This window comes from Streptopelia decaocto, assembly GCF_964273445.1.
Source record: "Streptopelia decaocto genome assembly, chromosome: 3".
Lineage (NCBI taxonomy): Eukaryota > Metazoa > Chordata > Aves > Columbiformes > Columbidae > Streptopelia > Streptopelia decaocto.
Genome location: NC_138656.1, coordinates 1,805,325 through 1,825,502, shown reverse-complemented (window position 1 = coordinate 1,825,502; position 20,178 = coordinate 1,805,325). Strand labels below are relative to the sequence as shown.

The window sequence follows — 20,178 nt, the reverse complement described above, 5'->3', positions numbered from 1 at the left end:
TTAGCACTTTCTGAAAATCTGGAATACTCAATGTCCTCTTGACTGAGAACAAAAACATTGAATTATTCAAAATAATTATTCCAAATATTGAGGGCTTGCACAGCCTGCTGCAGTTGACCTGCCAGTTAGCGATCCATGCGACTCACACGGATCCCAGTCCCGTCAGCTCACATCTACCTTCCTCAACAATGAGAGAGCCCAGAGGACTGAGAGACACAGGCTGCTCAGAGGAAGGGGAAAAGGCAGCGGAGACAAAGAGGACACCGAGTTTTTACTCATCCACCCTCATTTTTCTCTCTGAAACATGAATGTTGCAGTGAACGAAGTTCTGCCCAATTCCACTTTGCATTGGGTCAATGGCAAGTCCAATCTCTGAGAAGGTTCTAGACAGTTCTCATTTTAACCAAACTGGTTGAAACCTGGTGCAGCATCAGACCTAAAGCCCCGTGTGCAGCAACGCTGCTTTTCCAGAGAAGGGAAAGGAGCAATGACAGCTCCGGTGTTACAAAAGCCACAGATCGATACCCCTGCGTGTCTCCTGCTCTGCTCGTTCTCTTACCTGGCATGAGAAAAAGATGGAAAACCACTGGTATAGAGTGGTTTAGAGTGGTTTATAGAGAGCAATGGAAAAGAGCAGCTAAACAGAATAAAATGATCGCACAAGTTAGAAACACCAATACGAGCAAAAGACAGGAAGACTGATCAAATTCTAGATACGATTGCTTAGCAAAATAAAATCTTCACAGCAAATCTTCTTTTACTGTCAAAGGATTCTGGTGAGAATACAATTATCACATTCTCTGGGCATTCCAATTTCTGCCGGAATTTACAGAAACATACAAAATAGAAGACAACATCCCTATAAATTGCAGGAAAAAAATCAAATGGCATGCTTGCTAAAATGCATGCAAACCACATGCTTGATCCTTAGGAGAAGTTAAAATTCAAAAATGGCAACAATGTTATACTTTAATACCCTCAGAGCATTTTTAGACAATTTGGAGATGAAATCAGAGCTTAGTCCATGTTAGCCAAAGGCCTCAGCACAACAAAACTCCTGCAAGACCTCTCATACAGGAGACCATTTCAGCATAATAAAGGCTGAAACTGTAGGCTACTAGATTTTCCAATCCAACTCTCACACTTTTTTGTTCATTAAGTTGCAAGAATTATGGGCAGGACTTTTCTCGAATTAGGTGTTTGTACCATTTGTCACCTACGTGCTCTGCTGTGACGCCAAGCAGCAAACAAGTCATAACAATAACTCTATGCTTAATTTTAATGGGAGGCTGAAGAAAAAGGAGGGAATATGTCCTCTGTCCTTTGCTACTGACGTTTTGGTCTTTATTAACTTTTTGTAATTTCAACATCTATGATGTTGATCTGATACGTATCTGAACTGATACGGCACATTTTTACCTCTCACCGTTCACTTTCTATGAAAAGCGAGAGCAATTTGCTAACACAGTTCTTCTTTCAAATGAAGTTTACAGTAACACCTCACGCCACATGCAATATGTTCATGATACCTCCCTAGAAGATAAATAAACTTGTAAAATCTTACCTCAAATAAAAGTTCAACATTTGTCATATTTAATCAGCAATAAAGTCAGCCATACAATTCTTCCCAATTTATCCTTCACCAACACTATGTCATTTCCAAGTGGAAACATGGAAAAAATTCTGACATTTGCAAGCAGTGTGGCAGAAAGGCAGCCTGCCATGTTATCAAAATAATTTATGGTCTAAAATTCCTGTGAGTCCAACATGAAAACAACATCTTCACCATTCCAGCTCTTAGTTTAGACAACTCCAGTGTTACTTGATATGACACGCTCGGGAAAGAAATCATCTGAAATTGACACTGATAGTCCCCTGAGCCGACAAATACAAGTTGCTTAAATTTGCTGTGTGCTTAATTTTGTGTTCTAGCGAGCTATGTTTGAAACAGGAAAAGGGGGTCAGATCTGGGAGGAGAAGAGATTAAACTGCAATTTTGTTTTCCTCGTTTTCGGGTTAGCCTCTAGGATCACTCTCAGCCTGCTCTAAATTATGTCCAGCTGTCTCTTGCCCCCAGGGACAATTGTAGCAGCCAGAATTAGCTGCGTGTGCAGTGACATTTTGACCACACACAGTCTTCCTTCAGCCTACCTATCCTTGGCTTTTTGAGGACAACGGGGGGGCGGCAACAAGTCCTGCCAGGAAGAAAAGATGCGAACGTTTAAGTCGTAAACACGTTTGAGTTAAAGAATGTATGAAACCTGTGGGTTTTAAAGCAAGCGAAGAACTGAGATGTGACAGAGAGTTCACTAAAGCAGCAGGGAACTGAACGCACCATTTCCTGAAGGAGCCAAAAGCAAATATTAATAATTAGGGGCCAGCCTCGCGGGGCTGCTTCGTAAGGAAGCGCTGTCAGCGGCGGCCCCGAGGGGACGGCCCCAGCACCGCCACGGCCTGCGGGCAGCAAGAAGGACGAGGTGGTGTCACCGCTCATGACACGACGCCTTCAGACATCTCAGAGATGTAAATAAGTTGTTCTGCTGCCGAACGGCTCAGTCACATACCTCACACGCTCCTCAACATTTCCAAGGGTGTAAATCCTGCTGTCCTACGTCAGGCAAATTTCCAGTTGCCTCAGTAGGAAATATCTGAACTACAAAACCATGAACCGAGTCTACCACCTCCATTTAAAGGACTGAGAACCATCCTTGGCAGAATACGGTGTTTCAGCAAATGCATAACACTGTCTGAAGCCAAGTATAGGATCTATGCTCTGCTGGCATTCATACATCCCCCAAAATTATGTTTCTCTCATTCTCTGCTTCACTTTTGTAGAGTGAAAGGAACCAATTGCAGTTCTGTGAAACAGGCAATGTTTCCCTAGGAGGCAGATTAAGACAAAACATTTTTCAATTTTGACTTAATCCATAATCACAGAAGTTGAATTCTGTTCTCTTTGCATGGCAGATATGACAATGCATTCAAAATTCACTAAGTGTTGTTGCCAAGAGATAAAAGGAATGGATGGTACCATTTTGCATGAATTAGATTATTAGAAATGTCTGTACTGCTTCCTGTAAGCATGAAACAGTAAAATTTCAAAATATATTAGGGGGCATATCACAAGTATGAATCCAGTTTACATTAACAGAAGTCAATAACTTAGAGCCAATACAAAACATTGACTTTCTAAAACATGCCTACAGGTTTTAAGGGAATCTCTTTTGGAGTAGGCAAGTAGGTGTCAAAAGATCGCTTGTTAAATATGTCTGCATATGAAAGTACATGCAAAATGTCCTAAAAATGTATTCAATCTAAATTTTCTCTATTACACTACATTGTTGCTTCTGTACATTATTACCAATGAGGTGTAGGGACTGTAAGTCCTACAGTTTTAGGAGTCCCACTTACCTGTAAGCACAGACACTGCACTGAGGGAGGCAAAATCTGGTCTTCTCTTGTAAATACCTAAAAAAAAGCAAAAAAGACAGGCAACATAGTGTTAGAGCTGGAGGGATTCTGCAACCACCCAACCTGGCTCTTTTAAAACAGATATGAAGCAATTTAGTTCAGAGACAAAATTAATGCGCTATGTATGGCCTTGCAAAAAAAAGAACTGATGTTTTCCACAAGATCAAATGTAGCTTAATGTTAATAATTTCAAGGATTATATAGGAAAGCTACTCTCTAGGGCGTCAGTGGCAGTGGTCTGCCAGCTAGTATGACCTTTTTTTTGGGAGATCTCAAGTTCTCCAGGCCCTTCAGGGTCAACATTTTTTTAATTAAGGACCTTACGTTCAACTAAAGTAGAGGAACAGCTGCACTATGATGACACAGTGGCCCAGAAGCAAAACTGGGGACCTAAATAATGATCTGGCTTATCCCTCTGCAGAAAGAGCTCCTGGCACGCTGGTCTCCACCGTAACCACCACACCTATGAGAGCATCTAAGCCTCTGCAACGCCTGCTCATCGGCCCTGCAGTCCAGTCACCGTCCCACTGGGGAGGGAAATAACAGCATTTTGTGTACAGAAACAGTTCTTAAAACCAATGCTGCTTAACTGACAGGGTGCAGGAACGAAAGAGCATTCCTCTGTGAAGCACTCCTTGCTTTTTTTATTCACCAAATTCAAAACGGGCAGGAAAACGCATCGGCCTTGCCACGTTAGATTTCAAAAAGCTTGCCTAGGTGGACAAACACTGACTACTATTGCTTGCAAAGTTACAGCTCAGCTTAAACTTTAAGAACTATGTCTTTATAGACAGGTATTCAACAACGTTCACCAAGGAGCATGTCTGGTGCGAGCTGGTTCATCGGGAGCTCGGTAAGACACCGGGGAAGCTGGTTTGTGACAGAACAAGGCAGGTCGGTGCTCCTGGGGTCCCAGCCCTGCTTCACGCCATGGGGCAAACCATACCCTACAAACCATACCCTACACTACATACAGCAGGGTTACTAGAGGCCTACCATGATCTATAGAAAATGAATTAGTGCTGCGTCATTTCATCGTTTCTCTCCTTGCCAGCTCTGCCATGTGGGGCTCTTTTGAAGCCTCGAAGCACGGTCTCTGGGAAGACAAGACGGCTGCCCCGCGCTTTCATGGCGACACCACCTGCCACAGCACGCCGCCATCGCTGGGGCGCCCAGGCAGGCACGGCGACATCCCACAGCCCCCAGCCCGGGGCGGAGCGGCTCCGCCGGGGCTCGGCTGTCTCCCCTCAGCGCCTCCCCGGGCAGGGCTGGCGGGACCTGCGGTGGCTTTGCCCCGGGGCCCGCCAGGCGCTTCCCCTCACAGCCGCAACATGGCGGCCGGGCCGGGCCCCGCACCTGCCCCGCCTCAGGGCACCGCGGGGAGCGGCGAAGGGCCGCGCCCCGCCCCGCCGAAGGGTCCGGCCGCCGCGGGGTCGGTAGGGGGAGCCCGGGGGCTCCGGTAGGAGCCGGGACCGTTTCTATTTAGCCGAAGGCCCGCGGCGGGGGGGAGAGGAGAGCGAGCGGGCGCCGGCAGCGCAGCGGAGCCAGCGCACGGACGGGGCCGAGCCGCCGCGGGAACGCGCCGCCGGAGCAGCGACCGCCGGCCCCGCCGCAGGTAGGAGCGGGCAGCGCGGGCTCCGTGTCGCGCTGCTCCCCGGGGCGCGGCAGGGCGGCCCCGGGCCGAGCCGGCAGGTGCCCGGCGCAGCTCGGTCCGTTCTCCCCGCGGGGAGGGAGCCGGGTCCCGCGGCGCGTCCCTCCCGGGGCTCCCGCTGAGTTTTTACCCCCCGAAAAAATCGCTTTGCCTCCCCAAAACGTGCGCTGGCGGGGCGGTCGCACCGCCGGCTCCCTGCCCGGCACCGCTCCCAGCACCGTGTGCCATTAAGCGCTGTGATCTTTTTAAACTCCGCTTACTTACTTTTATTCCCCCCTCGGCTGGATCCAGCAGCAGGGGCGGCCGCGCAGCCCCGCTCACCCTCCTCCGGCCGGGGCCGCTTCCCCCAGGTGGGGACCGGGGCAGGTCCCGGGGGCGCTGCCTAAAAATACCCCCCTTTTATTTGTTTTTCTTTCTTTCAAGGTTCACGATGTTGACAGCTATGTTCTTGGCTGCTCTCATTCTTATTACAGTACACTCGCAGGAAACTGAGGAAACCATAACGTACACGGTAAGGTTTAATAGAGTTCGAGGTAATTACTGCTTTGCAGGGATTCTTTTCTAAGTGACCCTTAAGAAAAACCAAATCGCTTGCCAATGTATAGCATGCAATGCAAAGTTCTTTTGAGTTCGAATGTTAACCATAAAATAAGCTGTTCCTGCGCTGGAACTGTTTTATAGCTGAAGCCGACGGGATTGAGCAGAATAGGCTGCAACTGCCTGTTCTGAAGAGCTTGTCTATGGACTGAGTTTGATGAACTGAACAAAATTATGAGGTTTTAATATTATTTTAATCCATTTTCATGAAGACAGGGTCCCTAGGACCTTCATTTGAAATATATGGAATTTGACAGATAATTATGGCAAACATTCTCTTGTGTTTTCTTTTGGGTATTTCAAGCTGTTTTTAACAAAATGCAAGTACTTAAAAATTCAGTGCTCTTAATGAAGCATCTGAATCCCCGCAGTGCTCATAGGGCTGTGAGTTTCTGTGCTGGTTTTGAGCAGTGGTTTTGCACCGCTCCATAAAATTGTACAAGAATACTGGAAATAGGTTTTGCTTGTAACCAAGTGACAGGGTAAGAGATTTAAAGGCCTTTTTGCAAGGCTTTTTTCTTTAATAATCTGCCTGTGTTCAGTCTTTGGCTTGCATAACGCATGTCATAGAAGGAGTGGCAATTACATCGGCTTGGGCTGGGGAAAAACCCGCGTTTTCACATCTGATTACAGTTGTAATCCCTGCAACTTGCTTCATATGGGTGGACCTCCGAAAATGTGTACAGACATCAGCGCAATGCCACACAAGCAGAAAATTCTGCACACATGCAAAAAGTTAGAGAACCACAGCCAAGGACTCGGATTGTGACTTATACAAGTAATCCCACTGAAGTCAGTGGGATGGCTCGAGCAAGTAAATAATGCAGAGTTGGACGTTATTGTAGGAGATGGGGCTCAAAGAAGCCTCAAGTGAGCAAGAGGAAGTCAGTCATAAAGTACTTTAGCATCGGTCTTTAGAAGGAAGAGGTTTTTTGGAGGTTGAGAGTACTTCTATTTAGAGGCTTCTCTGATTTTTTTTTCTAAGTCCCTCTATATAAGGGGAAACTGAAGATCTGAGAACCTTTTGAAAATCTACACTAATACAGGGATCTCGCCCCCTTCCTTTACTGCATTAATCACACATTGTTTTTAAAGAAATCAAGTAGTATTTTCTGGCAAGCCTACATAGTTCTGTTTATACCAATGGCAGATTTCTAGCATGCATATATAACTTGGGTTCCATATAGAACTTGGGTCTTTATGCTGTGTTTTTGAAGAGGTCTGAGCACTGGGGTGCTCCAACGATCATTAATCTCTAATGATGTAAAACTACTGAACAAAAAAACTTTGCTTTTGGAAATTTTACTCTTAGGATGCTACTGTTTCTCCCACGTACATTGTATTCATTTAGGGCCAAATCCACAATAAAGTCCCTTCAGCTGCAGTAATAGATGGACTTGGCTCCTTCCAGTTAAATAGACAGTACTTCTGTTGTGCATTAACAGGAACCGGGTGATTCAGTACATGCATGAATTAGCTGTTTCCCTTTGGGTTTGCGTTTTCATAGCTACAGTAACTTCGGTGTTGTCAACTCAGCATGGAGTCATTCCTTCAGAGATTGAGAATTGTAATACAAGTTGCTTTCCACTTACCCCTCTGGAAGAAAAAGCCTCCAAAGTTACAACTCTCAGCCGGGTTTGGCAGATCGCTGGTGTCACCTGCAAGTGAAAAAAATACTTTCAATCCTATTGCTGAGTCAGTGGCCGTTAGTAACAAGGTCCTCAAAGTAACTTGAGGACAGTACATGGAACAAGCGGATCCCGGCACCGCAAGGTCAGGTTTGTGACTCGCAGAGTTCCTCTGCAGCAGAGGAGTCGCAACGCGATTTGGCTTGCTTGGCCGTGACTAATTACGTTAGCCGACTCAATTCTTTTTTTCTATAGGGCCATTAAAGTAATATCCTAAGCAGCACAGGATGCACATGCACCCACACAGCGCAGCTCAGTTGGGTCATTGATATTTTAAATGTAGCATCGCGATACTTCGCTAATCGGTCTCTGTCACCTGCAATTAAAATTACTGCACTATAGACAATGTAATGCTTTTGGGCAGAGGAATAATGAAGATGCCTACCTAACCGCAGGGCAGAATAGTTAAAATTCTTCCTGAAGTTACTAGTCCGAGTTGATATGAATAGTTGCTGAGTACAGTCTTGTTTGAATTTTGCAAAGTCTTATTTACATAAGTAGCCCTGCTGTTATAAACTCTAACCGTTTATTGTATGTCCCGCAATATAAATTGTTCTTCCTAGACTGTAATTCCTGGAGTCGTGTGATTCAAAAGCATGTGAATGAATTTCCAGCTGTCAGGAGATCCTTCCCCGTCGCGCGAGCGCGGATGGGAGAGAGGACGGAGCACGGGGGGTAGAGCCCGGCGGCCCTGCTGACAAACCAGCCCTGGGAATGGAAGATGTTCGCCTGTTGCAAGACAGCGAACAAGAGCAAAATTCATAAAAACTTGCTGCTTTTTGATAAGAAGGTTTTCTTACTGGCCAGCTGGGCCGGTCCAGAGGGTCCTTTATTCCAGGATTCAGCCAATGACGGATGCTTTAGAACAGCCCGTAGGAGCAAGGCAAGGAGAAAGTGATGCTTTTCTCGCTTTGTTCCTCAGCCCAAATAAAACCTACATACTCACAACAAACAATATCTTGGGAACTTCTGAGATAGAGGCTCTCCCTGTATGTACCTGGTTTTGTTCCCGCACAGCGGTGCTGTACCAATAGCCATTTTCCTAGCTTGCCAAGGTACGCAAACATCACATTTCCCTTAGTGTCAAACTTTCAGTTCATTGAAATGTGCTTTTCTGAAATAAAGAATCCTGAGTAGCCTAATTTTTCTTTTTCTTTTTTTTTTCCTCTATAGCAATGCACAGATGGCTATGAATGGGATCCCGTTAGGCAACGGTGCAAAGGTACAGTACATAATTTTCAAAGGCAGACTTGCCATTGGCATTCTTTGAGTATTTCATTCCACACCCCTGTTTTGGACAGGGAGTTGTGCCTGCATGTCTCATTGTGTTATTTGTATTAATGGCTGTTGCAGACGGTTCGACTGTTAAAAGCATGACTTGTGTTGTTGCTAACCACAGATATTGATGAATGTGAAATAGTCCCAGATGCATGTAAAGGTGGGATGAAATGTGTTAACCACTATGGAGGATACCTCTGTCTACCCAGAACAGCGCAAATTATTGTAAATGAGCGAGACGAAGCAGCAGCTGAATCCACTAGTGGTCGAAACAACGTCATTCGACGGACTCCAGCTGATCCTCAGCGCGCCCCTCCAAACCCCACTCATCAAATCCAGTGTGCAGCTGGGTATGAGCAAAGCGACCACAACGTGTGCCAAGGTAAGCGCTGCCGCCCGCTTCGCTTTCGGTACGGCTGGAGTGTGGGAGAACAATCTAACGCCTGGGAAATGAAAGCCTCTTGCATTTAACAGCGTGTACTATTGTGCCGATAAACGCGACACCTATGCATTTCCATAAGACACGTAAATAAAATACATGCATGTTGTTATTGGTCAAGGTAACAGAACTTGCAACATGTTCCTTACAGTCTGTTCCATCTATTTCAGGCTAACAAGTAGAATCATTTCTGTTGTCTGTAGATCCTCACAGAAATCTTAGTGCAAGTGAGCCGCTTTAGTCAAACATTTTTGTGTTCAGTATGGCCAGGAGAGGCAGTACTTTGGAAAAAAGCAAGCAACGTAGCGAATCACATTATATACAACTTCTAAAGATTTGCAAAACTGTCTGTATATTTCAGTAAGAGGATGCTGAGTGGAAGGAAAAATAACCGCTGTATGAACACTTGCTTAGACCAGATTGTAATACAGAAGAGCACAGCGTTTGTATGATGTGTGAGGACTATTTCAGAAGGAGCAGGACCCGCACAGCTTGTGCTCCTCTGCTCTCTGTGGCAGCGGCTCCGCGCAGTCGTAGTCCCGCCAGCCTCTGAAACTATGGCAATGAGCAGCCTTCATCTGCGTGTACATACACCACACGCAGCGCCAAAATTCTCGGGGTATTAGCAATGCTAATTGTATGTGTTCAGGAACCAGAGTCACAAGCACTAGTGTAAACTAAGGCTGTTTCATTTATTATTTTATATAAATAGTTTACTCTTATACTTGCTGAAGTAACAAATGTTTCGTCCACTGTTTTGTTTTCTTTCATTAAAAAAAATATTCTCCTCCTTGTTCAGCAGCTGGGTTTTCAAGCACGTTAGTGGGATACCCGTGCAAATGGAGGGCAAAACTTGACCCCGTGGGTCATCTTTTCCACTTTGTGGCCCATAACAGTATAATCATATAAAATAGTACTTGAGTGACTATAATCAGGGCAAGCTGTAATATACAGTGGTAGTTCCTTTCTCCCTGGCATTCATGTATACAGAACATTATTTATCACTAGTAAGTAAATTCCCTGTCATTCTGAAGCACAGTAATCATCATGGAGGCTGGATAAGTTATTTTTGTAGGCGAAGCCCTCGGGGTTGCATTTCTGGCTTTTCTGCTAATCTTCAACATTTCTGTCACTCTAATTCAAGAATGTCAAGTAAAGAACCTACTGCAGGCGGTCGGCACCGTGGTCCCTTAATGCTGAGCACTCACTTGAGGTTATTGAGGGAAAATCAATGCCAGGGATGGCAAATGATGTTTTTCCTCAGTTTAACTTGGCGAAGTAGCAGCAGGACCAGAATTCCGGACTCCTGCGTTTGACCTGGCGATGCACATGAACATCACTTTTGCTGAAATGGGTTTAGGTGTATAAATCATGGAAAGCGCAGGAAAGTTTAACAGCGCGCAGCGCCAATACCTCCTATTCCAAATAAAGGTGGAGATTTAGGGTTGACTTAGAGACTGACGACTGGCCGACGTTTTTGTTTGGTTGAGGAGAAGGTCGGTGGTGATCCATTACTATTCTTTTACTCCATGCTCTGGCTTCCTGAAACTTGCAACTAAATATTTATAGTCAATTAACAATTTTTTTTGTTAATTTATAACAACAACTAACTGTTGTTATAGTACCAGAACTCTTTAACTAGCAGATACACAAACTATGGTGAAATCTTGGGCTTGCCTGAATCAGAGTTTTGCTACTAATTTCTTCATGCCAAAATTTAAATCTAAATGCAGAAAGCACGGAAATATTAGTGTTTAAAAGCTGAAATGTGTTGTACTGAATGAATTCCAGCTGGAAAAAGGGTAGTGGACAGTGTGCTTGAAAGAAAGGATAAAAGACTTTTGGAGCACTTAAAGCATGTATCCAACTTCATGATCTTCGTGCTTTTCACTGCTGAAAATATCTTATAAAAGATAATCTTGATCAGCAATGGTCCCACTGTGGATTTATTTAATTATGCTTAAAAGAGTTTGCTATGATAACTGCTCGAGGCTCCTAGGGAGTGTAACTTACACACATAGTCACACTTAGGCTTGTTTTATTGTTTAGTAAATCAAATATGAAGTCCAGCTCCTTCTAATTGTTTGCAGATGTATGACATTTTCCTTCCAGTCCAGCAGCACTAAGTATTTTATAACCAATGTGAAAGTGTGGAGACCTCTGTTTAAAATAATAACATGCTCGGAGGAGCTGCATTACTGACATCATACCCGAGCATGAGGGGCCTTCTGTTTTAATACAAGTGTCCACTCCCTTTTGAAATATTGATGAGTGAGGGTGCGACAGGCCGAACACACTCATGTTGGTGTCTGTGCTTGGAATAAAGAGGCAGAAATGACACTCGTCCTGTTGGACTTTGAGGCTTTGGTGACGAGCGTCATCGTTAGGTAAAGCGTGATCCCATTTCTGTTGAGACAAATGAGAAACGTTCAGAGAAGCGCGTGATTCTTAATCTACCAAAACACAGCCAGATCCCTGAGTTACACAAGACACTTAATACCTTCTTAACTTCTGACCTAAAGAAAACAAATGAGAACTATGATATTTACCGGTGTTGAGAGTTTTCTGTTGTGTTGTGATTTATCAGAGACCACAAACAGCGTAGGTGGCAGGTTGGTAGCAAAGCACAACACCACGGAAATGACTGCAGTTGTCTATGATATACGTCATTTTTATAACCACTAGTGACCAGAAACACATATGATTGTGTTGATGTTAGAAGTGTGGGTAGCGAACATTCCCTGGGAAATTCTGAAGATGCTTTATGTGAGTAGGAAGAACTGAGAACCCGCAAAACAGAGGAAAAGGTGAGGAGAGGTTATTCCGGAGGACGATCGCTTATGTAGAATACGTACAGAGTTTTGCACTTCAGCCTAGAACACTTGAACTGTGTCTTAAATTCTGAGTTTATGACCTTAATTCCCCATCTCTGTGTCATCCGTTCGCGCTTCACTGGCACTTCCAAATTTGCCTTTCAGTGGAAGGGCAGCTGCATTGGTCGCTACAGCAGAGTCCTGGATGTGGCCCCCGCCACACCGTGTTCTGACCCGGCACTGGGAGAGCATCACTCCAACTGGGAAAAGCCAAAAACAAGAAATATTTTGAAGCAAATTACTGAGCTGATATTCACAGATGCTTTTTTTTTGCCTGATAAAAGACATCAATAGCTGCGCTCTGTCTGCCTACAAGACCGAATTGTGTTTCTACTGTGGTGTTAGGTGCTTGGCGATTAGAGTCTGCTCCTATTGAAGTCAAAAGAAAATCACCCAATTAATTCAATTTTGTCAAATTTAGTCTGCAAGAAACTTTTCCTAGAATGTTAATGACACTTGGATGAAAAAAAAAGACCAAGCCAAAGTACCAAATCACCTGTAAACTTGAGAAGGGAGAATAACTTTTCTTTTGCCTTCCTATCATGCTAGCAATACAAGCAAGAAAGTCAGCAAGCTTTTTTGCTTCTCACCTAGATTAGTTTCCTGTATTTCTCCAGTCTCTTTATAACCCTTTGTGCTCCTGTGACTGTAAAAGACAGGGGGGAGAGGGACTGTACGAAAATATATCGGTGGAAGAGCAAGCCCCATTTTTGCAGATAGTTCTGCCTTGACTTTGGTGGACATCAGTTGCTTTTGTAGCTCTCTGGGGGAGGAAGGGGATGAACTTTTCTGTGCTGGGGTTATTTTTCCCCTGTCAAATCATTTTAGGGCACTCTTCAGTGGTACGGCTTGGGGGGGGTTGTTAAGTTTTCTGGTACTTTTCAAAGTAACTTATGGTACTCAATCTAAGCTTTTACTTGAAGAAGTTAACTTGCTGTAAATCAGTCAAATAAGCCTAAAGTTTGCATGTCTAATTTGCTCTTTTTTTTAAAAAAAAAAACCTTCTTCAAGGAAGGAGGGACAATGGGGAACAGTTAATGATGTTTTCCATGCAGAAATTGCTGTATGTTTTATATATATGTGTGTGTGTGTCTCTATATCAGGGATGTACAGCTAGCATAGAAAGGATATAAAAGCAGGATAAGTGCAGGTGGACTGTTTGCCAATATAGACTTAACCTAAAATACACCTACAAGAGTTTCTTAGGCTGGCCCCAGAAATATTTTAGACAGCTTTTTGTAAAATATCGCACCATCCTGGTTTTCCACTCGTTGCATTTAAGGAGTACTTTACAATGTGCTTTTGGGACTACTTGGAAAAAGAGCCTGGGTTGGGACAAGTTTAGTTCCAGAGTTGTTCCTCTCAACACAAGGCCTGTTTAGTTTGAGGATCGGGTGAGGAGAGAGGCTGTGGTAGGAAAAATAAGGTCTAGTTATCTGGTTTAGAATGGCATTAATTAATGAAAGTGCTTACTCAGGCACAATTCATGTGCACATAGGTTTGCTGCAGGCTGCTGGTTGCCAGCAGTAGCCACCCTAAGAGACCGACCTGGTTCCACATGCCATTTGAATGCTAATTACTTGGAAAAACCATAGGAATTTTGCAGGTCTGAAAGAATCCACAGAAGGATACAAGCTGACGTTTTCACAGCTCTTTGTACAGGGTGTTCACAGAGGCCAATTAATTTCTTGTACATTTGGGTACATCATGCAGAGATCATCTTTCATCCGCCCATCCCGAACCAATTGTTCAAGCTGTTAATCTGTGAAACCACGACATTTTGCTGCAGAGAGCCCTTTCTGGAGCATCTCTCTAATTGCCTTGAGGGACCAGAGGGGAGGTCACAAAAAAACCAACAAGAAACACTCTTGTTTTGAGGGCCTGAGGGCCTATTTTGGGACATTTTCAAAATTTGGCCACTCTGAATCATCTTCCCATTTGTGCTGTTTGCACAGCTGCGAGTGTCATGTCAAGACCTTGGATGGATTTTCTCTGTTCTGTCTGACCATTTTACTGTGAACATCCATCACAAGCATAAATACTCGCAGCTGCTTCACTTCCTTTAGTGACTTACTGCTTTTCCATTCTCCTCAGCCCTGCAGGAATACGCTCGGTACGGTGCAGCTAAAGATTCGTCCCATATGCCGGTCACGCTAAGCGGCCTAGAGTCAGGCAAGCTTCCGAAAGCTGTATTTACCTTAGCTCCTTGAATTGTGATTCCGCAGGCGAGCGCTAGACTTTGAGTAAACTCATTAGCGGTTCTCATGGTTCCTTCGTCAAGAAAAATGGGACCGTACGGTAGTCGCATCGACCGTCGTATTTTCGGGTTTGATTTGTTGATTGTAAAGCCTGTTTGCTTAGTAGCTCTGAGGAGGGTGATGTTTTGACAGGCGAAACATAGCAAATGTATTGCGAAGGCACACGGCCTGAAGGAGTCCGAAGCTCCAGCCATCTGTCCTCCTTCAGAATTGCACTCTGGAAGCCGGAGGTCTGTTCCATAACACGATTGGGAATCACCCCAGAGAGCAAAGGGGAAGAATGGGCTCATGTCTGATCCTGCCTGGGCAGCCCAGTACGCTTGGTGCCCCACTGAAAGGCAGAGTATTTCTTTATCTCACGGAACTCCCTGTACCTGTTGCAAATACTCAGACAAAAGCATCCTAAAAGTCAGTAAGCCTTACAAGCCGCCAGCTGTTGCATCCAACAGCATCAAATGCGATTTTGAGAGCACGTGCTGCCTTTTGTTCCCAGTTCCAAGACCTGCATCGTGTTGTGCAGCAATACAGAAAGTTTCCCCAGCAGAGCATCTCGGCAGCTGCTTTTAGCGCCCGGCCTGGGTCATTTTATAGTGATACCATTGCCACTTTGGGGATAGATTCTTTCTCCCACGCTTCCATGAAAGAATTAGAGCGATGGTTTCAATGCGTTTGCATTGAACAGGTTCTGCAGTCATTTCATCCCAGACTACAACGTTCTAGTTCTTTAACCTGCCGAGAAACGATCTGTTTTCCGCCTTTCTCCACTTATTTGCTTAGGGTAGTTTTCTCGCAACAATTTTTTCTGTTTTCAAAATCGGTTCCTCCTTCAGAATGCTTAATACATAATGGAAACGCTCTTATCTGTGGTTTATTTTTATTTTTGAAGTTTGGGTTACCGAGTCACCTTCTCTAGCCCTAGAGCATTTCTAAAGGATCTCAGCACCCCAGACACACAGCTTTTAAAGGTCCAAGACATTTCTTGAGCATCTCCAATGATGGAACGCTAATTTAGCAAGCTGGAAAACTAGCTCAAGAGCTGAAGTTTGAAACTCTTCTTTTCCTTATTTTATTCTCTTTCCAAATTATTGTCTTTGTTTCTTTTTCGTGCTGACAAAGGAAGATGATAGCTAGGTTTTGTGTTTGCCTTTCTGCGTGTGCCAAAATAGTCCTGCAGGAAGAACAAAGCTTCCCACAAAGGCAGAAGTGGTGCCTTTGATTCTTCTCCTCAACACCTGGCAATGCCTTTGCATGTCCCTTCCTATGGAAGAGTTTCTGCTGCACTGTAGCCTAGCCCCATTTTCCCTCTGCGATGCTTTTTAAGCTGTTTTTTCTGGACTATCTTCATTTCTGCACATTCTGTAATAATTCATACAAGGTTGAAGCGTCCTTTCAGCTGAAGGGTTCTTATCAAAGGGAAGTTTGCCGTGTACCTGTCAGAAAGTCCACTTGCTTCCATCCTCACAACTGAACGATGGGAAGTTGGCTGGTAAGATCTCTCCTCTCTGGATGCGATGAGAATATATGGAATAAGTAATCACCCAGATAAAGTTCATTGCTAAAAAGCATGAAATTTCACAAATATTATATCTGTTTTCATCTTTAATTTGCTAAGTTTTGTTTTCATAGCAGCCAGAAAGCAACAGTTTTGGAGAGAAAGCTATTTGCCATCATTCAATGTAGAGCAAAATTTAACCTGAAAGAACATATTAAATGCACAAGAATCCTGCTTGCACCTTCTTTCATTTCCATTTTAACTTTACTAAACATACAGGAGGGATTTGCAAATGACAGAGCTATGAAGTAGTTCAGCATACACATAGTTATGATCAAATACCTTTTATGCTAATTTGCATTTGTCTTTTATTTGTTGATCTGAAATCAGGTTAAAAGTTGGTTCTGTTTTAAGTATAGTGGAGAAATGTCTAATCTTTGTTACGTATAATTACGTGGTAAAACCTGTAGCTTTGAAGCTGAAAGAAGTTCCAAAGCAAGCACGTGTCACACATGCTTTTGTAAGCTACAGGGCTACGGAAAAGCTCTTGAGGCCCAGAAATGAATTACACCTTTCCTGGCATAATGTATCCCAATCTCTTAATTAAGCATTTTTAGAACTAGATACTCAGTGGATCTTTATCTGTTACTGAGCACCAGAATAAGTAACTTCATGTAACTGGGGGGTTTTGTTGTTTTGGGTTTTTGTTGGTTGGGTTTTGATGGCTGGTTGTGGTTTTGAGGGGTTTTATTGCTTTTTCCTTGTTTATTTTTTACGTGGCTTTCGTATTTTCATTTCTTACTGTCAAAACACTAATTTTGTGGAGGCGAGAATACAAATGGTACTTGTTTGGCCAAGGCTGGTATGATGACCGCAGAGGGCTAATAAGTCAAATCTTAAGTAGGATGATTCAGGATTCCATGTACATCTAGGCATCGTTTAAGCCTATTTAAATCAGTTCTAAAAAGGAGAAGACATGGCTGAGGTTTCTTTTATGAGCTGAATTCAATCTGAAGTAACTCCTAGTCTAACGTGTCTAGTCTAACTATGATCTGAATTAGGCAAATCTGCGGTTGTGCTGGAGCGTGTTTAGTCCACGCCTGAGAACTCGTTCAAGGGATAAGGCAGATTGCTGTGGAAAACTGCCCTTTATACAAAGATTTGGAAGTTTGTTTTTCAATAATTAAAATGCACACAAGTTAAAGACATCTGGGAGGAGAAGGAAGATATCTTATGGGATGAAAAAATACCATGATGCCAGAAAAACAATAATACGAACAATCTCTTAGTAGTAACGATTTAAAAAGAAATCCTTATCAATACTGGAACAGCTGCCTGATCTAACAGAAGTAGTTAGAATGGGAAAAATGCAAGGACTTTGGACAGGTAACAATTTTCTCTTTGGCTTTCAAGAGGTTGCCAGTAAGCTAACATTTAATAATGGACAGAGGAAAGGAAGAAAACATGGCAAAGTGAGCAGAAATTGAAGTGTGGTTTTAGCTGACTCGACCTCACTTATAAAACTCTCCTGATCAGAAGGATGGAAAAAGCAATCCCTTTCTTGACCAGACTTATTCTGTGGAGATTCTTGGGTATCCTGGCTGCGTTAGAAAAGAGGCGGAATCAAATACACATTTAGAAGCAACGAATACAGCTTAGTATTTGGAGAAGGTTCATCTGAGTTGATAAAGATAGCATCACTTCAAGACATAGATTCCTTTGTCGAGTGCTTTAAAAAAATAAGTAGTGAGTTCTACATCACTTTTGAAACCATTTTGTTTTGCACCTGCTTTACCAGATCTTATACCTTGTAGTATTTAAAGCACTTTCTTAGTGGATTGATTTGTACTTAAGGGACTTTCTTATCAGGAACAAGCTCTCCATGTGACTTTTAGATGATAAAGGTGAGCCCGATAAAACAACGTGTTGTCTGTCACACTGAGGGCTCCTTAAAAGCAGTAATATTGCTATAGGCGGCATTGTAGTTAGTGCAGAGGCTCGTCAGAAATCAGCGCTGCTTTGGAGCACCCACGGACCTGCCCCATGTACTCTGCATCCAGATCTTCCTCGGTCTCATCTGGCTTGACAGATTTTCTTTCCAGCTGATATGTTGAGTAGAAAAGAAGTTCAGGATGGTTGCAAGACCTTAAGATACTGCCAGCACTTCTAGGCCCAGTATTTTTTCCCTAGTGCAGAGAGCAGTGATAGGCACCAGTCAATGTCTGGCTCAAGCGCCTCTTGGGCTGCCAGGCTCTGCAGAAGCAGGAGTTGCAGCTCAGATGAGCCTGAGGTGGAAGAGAGTTCCAACCATCCTCCTGGTCCGCTTTGTACACTGCAGGAGAAAACCACACATTCTTCCCATCATAAACACCATTTGGCCATTATTTAAACAATTCAGAAAATGCATTCATAGTTTTGAAACTGTTATTCAGCATGTGGCAAATGATTATTTTGGGGAGGTGGCTGCTTTTGTGTGTGTGTGTTCCAAGATAAAGTGTTCCTCTATCAGAAGGCTCTATACGCCTCCAAAAGGGAAAACTTTCCGTTTCTAGAAGATGTCTTTATGAAAAGGTTGCTTCATTATGTATTTAAATCCAAATGTTCTCTCCATTATGATTGCACTCAAATTCCAGCATTCACCGTTAAGAGAATCTCTTCCTTACTATGTATGCAGATTTATAAGGCTCCAGGCACCTTTGAAATAAATTGAAAGCACAGCCATGTAATAAAGCCAAACCCAGACACTAGCCAAGGAGATCCACCCAGCAACACCCTCGAACACCCTCTTCCCCTAAGCGCAGCTTTAGAGCACTAGTCCTGAGCTTGGCTCTGTGTTCTCCACCCCAGCGAAAGCTTCCTGGGGGATTCCCCAGCTGGCAGAGGAGCCGGAGCTGTTCCTGACGCACTAACGCTTCACTCGCTCCGTTCCTGTACCTTTCAAACAGCTCGTTTGCAGCGCTGCTCAGCCCATTGCAAGGGGAATATTGCAAAATAGGAGCAGCTCACAGCAGGAGAAAGCGACGGTTAGGGGACGAGGAGAGGCTTTAGCAACCGAGAAAAAGAGAGAAGTGTCCTTACAAAAATAACACAGGGGTCAGAGAGAGCAGACTCGCAACTGCTGTTTCCCACTTTGAAACATAATTCCAAACTTAATTTATGATGCTGAAAGGTGACAGAGGAGCCCAGCCAAGGCAACTGAACTCCCTGCCGTAGGCTGTTTAAGAACCTAATGGAACAGAGGTCTGCATATTTCATACTGTGACACCACGTTAAAAAAGAACAACTTTTGAAAGGGATAACAAACCTAATTTGTGTGTTTAAGGCAATCTTTAGTTATTAAAGAACGTCAGGATGAGGTTAATTGTTGGAAAGCAGATTGGCAATTTCTGTGCCCTTCTGAGGCATCTCGTGCTGCCCAACTTGAGAAAGCGCAGTGCGGTAAATTTTCCATTTTTCTGCATTTAGTGACTGCTGCCCATGGATTGAGCATAAAGCTTCTTCCCCAAAGCTTTGATTAATCAGCCTGGTGGACATCAGATAAACAGTATCATAATGGAACCTTTTGCTGCCCTGCAAGCTGCAGGAGGTTGAGAGGAGCACAAACCAGGATAGTTTTGTTGAAAATTAAAACCAAGAGGTAATTGAGACAAATGTTTCTGCAATTCTGACAAAGTGATGTGTAAGTAATCTGGGCTGATTGTTAGCAGTCAAATACCATTTACAACTTTTTTATATCAAAAGGAAATCAGGTATCAGAATAGATATCAGAATCAGGTATCACACCTTAACAAGCGCACACTTTACCCAGCACCATTGCTGTGGTTAGCATTGTATTTGGGAGAAAAGCAGAAGCAGCTTAAAAATCTTCCTCTGCGTTTGATTCCTTGCTTTAGTATCTGTCACATCCAGCCTAGCCAAAAACTGGGCTTAGCAAATCCTGGCTCGTGGCGGCTGCGGGAGCCCCGGGGGCTCCGTACACGTGCCTCGTGTGTGACCAAAGGCATTATTGCACAGGGCCTTGTCCTCAGGGTGGAGTCGCACTCCTCCCACAGCTCCCAGCGCCCTCCGGGGAGCGCAAAAAGAGCCCAAAAGCAAAACATTCGAGAGAGCAAAGGGACCAGGTGGGATTTGCACAGAGTGAATGGCCACTTGGTGGGTTCAGCCAGAAAGAGCGATCCTAAGTGTCTAAAAATACAAAAAAAAAAAAAAAAAAAAAAAAAACAGCAAAAAGGCAACAGGAAAATATTCGTTTAATTTGGCCATACTGTCCCAAGCGGGACGGCCGCGGGATCTGCCTGGATCAGCTCAAGCCCGTCTTTGCAGAACTCCGCAGAAGCTCACGCAACGCACCAACTAACACGCACTCCGGCTTTATGGCAGAAAATTGCAGCACCGTCTCTGTCACACAAATTCACATTCAAGACAGCATTA

At 43.9% G+C, this 20,178-nt stretch overlaps 1 protein-coding gene across 1 annotated transcript in view; it reads left to right on the top strand.

Annotated features, from left to right (window-relative positions):
* Nucleotides 1–4,922: 4,922 nt before the first annotated feature.
* The window catches only part of EFEMP1 (EGF containing fibulin extracellular matrix protein 1), a 45,570-nt gene continuing 30,314 nt past the window's right edge, over nucleotides 4,923–20,178 (top strand). Inside the window, exons 1-4 of the mRNA XM_082049643.1 lie at nucleotides 4,923–5,086; nucleotides 5,546–5,633; nucleotides 8,581–8,629; nucleotides 8,807–9,067. Of these exons, the coding sequence (XP_081905769.1) occupies nucleotides 5,553–5,633; nucleotides 8,581–8,629; nucleotides 8,807–9,067 (391 nt within the window). The 5' untranslated portion in view covers nucleotides 4,923–5,086; nucleotides 5,546–5,552. The remainder of the gene's footprint in view (nucleotides 5,087–5,545; nucleotides 5,634–8,580; nucleotides 8,630–8,806; nucleotides 9,068–20,178) is intronic.